Genomic DNA, 6,176 nt, shown 5'->3' on the forward strand with positions numbered 1-6,176 from the left:
GCTATGTCATAATATTTTAGTTGTTTTTAGTCCTGATGAAGTGAGGCGAAACGTTGGCAAATGTAATGTAATAATATTTTATAAATATTATATGTTTTTAGGCTGTTGGGTCAGATTTTTCTTTTGTAATGATTAACTTATATTTTCTGGACTTAAAAAAAAAGATTTATTGTTAGGCATGAAATATGCATTTCAGAGTCCCCTGAAACTAAAAATTTTTAATTCAAACTTATTTCATTACCCTCTTTATCTTTATTATAGGTTTTATATTGCTGAGCTGACATGTGCAGTTGAGAGTGTACATAAAATGGGTTTTATTCATCGTGATATAAAACCTGATAATATTCTTATAGACCGTGATGGTCATATCAAACTTACCGATTTCGGCCTCTGTACAGGCTTCAGGTGGACACATAATTCGAAATACTATCAAAGGAATGGTAATTATCGTATTCTTACTACTAATATTATATAATAAATATAAGAGATGCTGTGTAATAATCTAAGGAAACTATTTTATCTCTATAGAGATTATAAGGATTAGAGAATTTTTTTTATTATTAACAAGTCACATTTAATACATCTAAATTTAATCTACAGGACAAGCTTTTATTGAAATCTAGGCAGATCAAGTAAAATACTAAGGGAAAATAGTGAATAATATTTTATGAAACTTATACTAAAGATTTTTTATACCAAACTCCACCTCCAACCTTGGACCAAGCTGTTTTTGGAATATTTACTTGTAAAGGAAAGTATTTTTGTCTTAATGAAAGTAGTAGTTGGAAGAGCGTCTTTTTAGTTCTTCTACTTAGCACTGCAGCCCGTTGTGTACCTTGTCCTTCTTACTTAACTTTTGCCAGGTTTCCGGTCCTAGGATGCTGCTCTCCAGTTTCTTACCCCATCTTTTGGCATCCTGTGTCACACAGTCCTCCCTTCTGAGTATTAGTTCTCCTCTTCCTCCACACTTAGCTCAGTAGAGGTATCCTTCTAGGATTTGTCTTTGTAATCATCCATATTCATCTGGGTGATGTATCCAGCCCAGTAAAGACTTCCATTATTTATAAGCCATTTTATCCTGTAAATTTTTCACATTTTTCTGTTTGAACTAATGATCATCAACCTTGAAATTCTTCAAAGGATTTCTCTCTCAAAGATGATGATTTCATCCTCCCTGGCCTTAGTTGGAGTCCATGCTTCTAAAGCATACATTAGAACAGAACAGTTCAGCGTTTTATAGAGCACCTTCGTTCTTGTGTTAAACTGGCTGGTCAAATGTTTTTAGAGACAAAAATAGCTCCTATTGGCATTGAAGATTCTTCTATTTATCTCGAGAAAAATATTGTTTTCCAAGTTAACGATAGAGTCTAGATAAGTACCTTTTCTTTGTACCTTCTCAGGCCTACGTTACCTTGAAGGGACTAAATTCTACTAATCCTTCAGCAGGATTTGTTTTTTGTTGATTTTTTTTAATTCTGAAGGCAAAAATTGTTAACACCTCCTGCATGAATAAAAGATTCAAATTTAGCATTTATCTACGATTATAAAAATTGAATTGTTTGTTTTTTCATTTCATCATTAAAAAAAAATAAAAATTCTTAGGTTTACAAAATTTATACCTATCTTTTTTATAATTCAAAAATTGTAAATATAAATACATAAAAATTTCAATTCTAAATAAGAAATACTAAAAAATTATTTTCTTTAAACTTCTGTTAACAATTTTGTGATATTTAAACATTTTGTACTCACGCCTGTGATTACAAATTAAAACTTTTTTTTATTGGATATTTTAGTTATTTATAACTACTTTTGTTTATTCTTTCTTTATTTGTGCAGATGGTATAGATGCAACTTATTACAACTTTAAATAATAAATATTGAAAAAATATTTTCTCTTAACTTCTGTTAGTAATTTTTGGGTCTTCAAACTTACTGCACTTGCACCTGTGAATACAAATTCAAACTTTTTTTATTTGATATTTTAGTTATTTATAACTTACCTTTGTTTATTGTTCTTTTACTTATGTATTGTCCTGTAATATAATATCATTTGATTCATATTTTTAACATTTCTACTACACTTCTACATACTGTTAAATATTTAGATCATTCTATAAATTGTGTATAACTTTCAAAATTAAGAGTTGTAATTCTGTCATAACTACAAGAAATAATTTAATAGGTTAAAATTTTAGTAATTTATTTGAAATTTTGTCAGGAGAACATGGAAGGCAAGACTCCATGGAGCCAAATGAAGAATGGGTCGGAGCTGAATGCCGTTGCCACCAATTGAAGCCGTTAGAGAGGAGAAGGAAACGAGAACAGCACCAGCGCTGCCTCGCACATTCCCTAGTCGGAACACCAAATTATATTGCGCCAGAAGTCCTGCTTCGAACAGGCTACACACAGCTTTGTGACTGGTGGTCCGTGGGTGTCATACTGTATGAAATGCTCGTTGGTTCACCCCCTTTCTTAGCCAACACTCCAGCGGAAACTCAGTACAAGGTAGTTAATTAATTAAGATATACTTAAGAGATTGAGAAGCTATATGCGAATAAGTTGTCAAGCCTTTTAACTTCTGAGCTAAATTCAATTTGTGAATTATGTAGTCACTCGAATTGTGTAACTCACTCAGCTTTATTGACAGTAATCTTACAATGCGGTGATCCAAGATTTTTTTTCATTTAACATGAAAATATTATTATTATTTTCATTGTATTATAAAAAAAAAAATGACACTATATATCAAGGTAACAGAAAAAACTATATTTTTTCTAATTTTTAATGAAATGGATTACTAAGCTATAGTTCTTTTAAAGAAATCCTAAGCTAGGTTTAAAGCTAAAAATAATTTGAGTCATATAACAATTGATTTTGTATTAATCTTAGTCTACAGAGTTTGTTGAAACTATATTTATACAAAGTTTTTCTTTTTCTTTAATTTCAGAACATTCAGTTTTATCATTATACAATTCAAATTGATTAAAACAAATACTTACATAGTATTTAGTTTTTGAAATATTTTCTTGCTAATGAAACTTCCCCTGCCCTCCCCCAATAAAAGACCTAGTGTTATTGTATGGCAATGCATATATTTACAACTCTGTAAAAAGTATGAAACGTGATCAAATTACGCTAAAAGACTGAAAAGTTTTGTAATTAGTTTTTGATATGTTTTAATAATTGAGTAAATAACAATATTGCTATTAACTATTACTATTATACTTTGTTTATGATAAAAAATCTTGACAAATTCCACATTGATTTCTGAACATCACCCCAGTTGCATATGATATAGCACATGGCATTTATGGGTTAAAAAATTTTTTATTAATCCTAATTTAATTTTGTTTTTTAGTTCACTTGTACATTAAATTAAACCTTTATTGTTTATTAAAAGCAAAATTTTTTTTTAGGTGATAAACTGGGAGACTACTCTCCAGATTCCTAAGGCTGCTAAGGTTTCACCCGAGGGCACTGACCTCATCCTGAAGCTTTGTACCTCTGCCGACAGACGTCTTGGTAAGAATGCGGCCGAAGTCAAAGCCCACCCATTCTTCAGTTCGGTAGACTTTGAGAAGGGTGTCCGTCGCCAAGCCCCGCCTCACATCCCCCGAATCAAGCATTCAACGGACACTTCGAACTTCGATCCCGTTGACCCTGATAAGCTTAGGAACTCATCGTCAGACTCGTCTAAGTCTGACGAGTTAAGTGATAGTGGAAAACCTTTTCATGGATTTTTTGAGTTCACGTTCAGGAGGTTTTTTGATGACGGTGGTGCAGCACCGTATCCAAATAAAATTAGTCTCGACGATACAGAAAACCAGGGTGCTGTTTATGTATGACATAACGCTTTCTTGTTTCATACCCCTTAAGATGCTATTATGTTATTTGAACTGTACTCGAATTTCGGGAACATTGCTTCCTTTAAAATAATTTTTATAAATTTATTTTGAGATTTCACTTGTCTTCCTGTAGTACCTAAATATTTAGTATGATGTACTAATTTATATTCATAAATCTCACTTAATGAGTCATTTAGTAATTTTAAAAAATTTCAAGTAAGTTGTTAAAAATATAACAACTTTATCCTGATTCTAATTTAATAATGTACTATTCGAAGACAACTATGAAGTCTTATAATTTCCTATTTTCTATAAATATAACTCCTACTTATGTAGACTGATTCTACAAAAATTTGGGTTAGAAGCTTTATCATATCAAGTTTGTTGTTTATGAAAAAAGACTGTTTGCAACTTGAAAAGTGATCGGTTTGTTTAAAGAAAAGAAAAGAAAAAAAAAATTATAAAAGCCTAAATGGCATTTAGGCGATGTATTAAAATTTTAAAATTAAATTAAATTACTAAAACTTTGAAAGAAAATAAAAACAAACTAGTTTTTAAATCATAGAATATTGTGTTCTATCGTGCCTTGATATTGTAATACGTATAAAAAGTTTATAACAAATGGGAGAAATTCGGCCTTTGCACTATTGTGCCTTAGTTCTAATATTATAAGATTTATATTTTGTGTAAGTTGTCTGGTGCTGTGTGTAACATTTTTTTTTTAGTTCCTTAAAAAGGAATAAATGTGCACTTTGGGTTTCTGCTGTTTATTTTTGTTTTTTGTACTCGCTTACAGCCTTTTAAAGCTTATATGAATATTTTCTGAAACTCAAATGCAATTTTGTTTTGTTTTTGTATATTTTTTATTTAAATGTGTATATGTTGAGGGCAAGAAGATTTCGTCATTCAATTTTAAATTATAATATCCCCTCGTTTTTTTTTTTTTTTTTTTTTTCTTTCTGAATTGTAATTATATTTTATATATATAAATATAAATAAATAAATATATTTAAATAATGTATACTTGCATAATCTTGTAAAATTTATGTGTTAACCAGCATTAATTTATTTTGAGGAATGTCATTAATTAAATATTTGTGAATATATATATATTTTTTTAATAAATTGAAAAATATATATATATTATCTAAGTGAATCATAAACAGTTTAGGTCTATGTGGCGTATGTGTTGATAGATGTAGCTAAAATTATTATTGTAAATTATGAAAATTATTCCTTTAAGGAAAATATTTTTGTATTAACTGTTAACATTATTTTTTTTTTTTGTTGCAGTTATGTGTAGTGTATATAATTAATATTTAACAAATTATGGTCAAAGAAATAAATTATGTAATATTTGTCTTTAACTATGTGCAAAATGTGATCTCTCTATTGCCTTTTTAATTTATTGTACATAGAGTTCTAGTATCGATTCCATAAATTTTTCATTCTCTCAAAAATTCATTTAAAAAAATAAATAAATATATGTATATGTATTTGTTTGTTTCTTGATAACTTCATCAATAAATAAAATTTGGCATTTGAAAATTTAATAATGGTTGCAATCGGTTACTAGAAATCCAGGACTTGCTAATAAAAATAAACCAGTGTGATAGAACTATAATTCCTAAACAAGGATAAAAATTGTTAACTTCTTTTTTTTAAAAAAAAGATTAATTTCTAACTTAAGTTAGCTTAAAACTACAAAGTAGTTTATGTTGTATATAATGTTTATTGTATTTATAATTGATTTACTGTAAGTCTCAACATCATCATTACAGTTTATAAACTAATAGATTAATAAATGAAACTAGGATTGATCTATGGCCGAATTATTGTATATTCTAGTTTCTAAAATTGTATTAGATGAATATGGTCACAAAAAGTAATAAAGTGTCCTGGGTTTCGTTTTAATTTATTATGACTATTCTATGTTCAACTATAATGAAAACTTTCAATAGTTTTTTTTTTTCATTCTGATATTGGTCATTCAATTATGTGATATAAAGTATACCTTTTAATTCTCCATCTTTAAAATATATTGACAACAGATATCATAAATTCAATGGCATAATAGTAAGGCTGTGTGGATAGAGCGCAGTTAGTATATTAAGTATGTAATACATTGTAAAATAGAACTGTTACGCCTGATGCAGTGAGGTTTCAGGCAGTTTGTTATTTTTAATTAAATAACTACAGCTTCTTAACCATACGCCACCACGATATTTAGTTTATTTTTATATAGTAAACTTTAACTGAAGAAGGCTGTGCATATTAGAAAACAGATCTATTACTGGAGGTTAAAGGCTGTTGAAAATTAGTATTAAT

General features: G+C 28.7%; 1 protein-coding gene across 1 annotated transcript in view; it reads left to right on the top strand.

Moving 5' to 3' along the window:
* Positions 1-5,762, top strand: part of wts (serine/threonine-protein kinase warts) — a gene marked incomplete in the record, with an annotated part of 165,560 nt that extends 159,798 nt beyond the window's left edge. Inside the window, 3 exon segments of the mRNA XM_067052542.1 lie at positions 262-440; positions 2,222-2,508; positions 3,420-5,762. Coding sequence (XP_066908643.1) covers positions 262-440; positions 2,222-2,508; positions 3,420-3,848 — 895 coding nt within the window.
* Positions 5,763-6,176: the final 414 nt, after the last annotated feature.

This window comes from Halyomorpha halys, unplaced genomic scaffold (assembly GCF_000696795.3).
Source record: "Halyomorpha halys isolate HHAL.00 unplaced genomic scaffold, Hhal_1.1 Scaffold86.1, whole genome shotgun sequence".
Classification (NCBI taxonomy): Eukaryota; Metazoa; Arthropoda; class Insecta; order Hemiptera; family Pentatomidae; genus Halyomorpha; species Halyomorpha halys.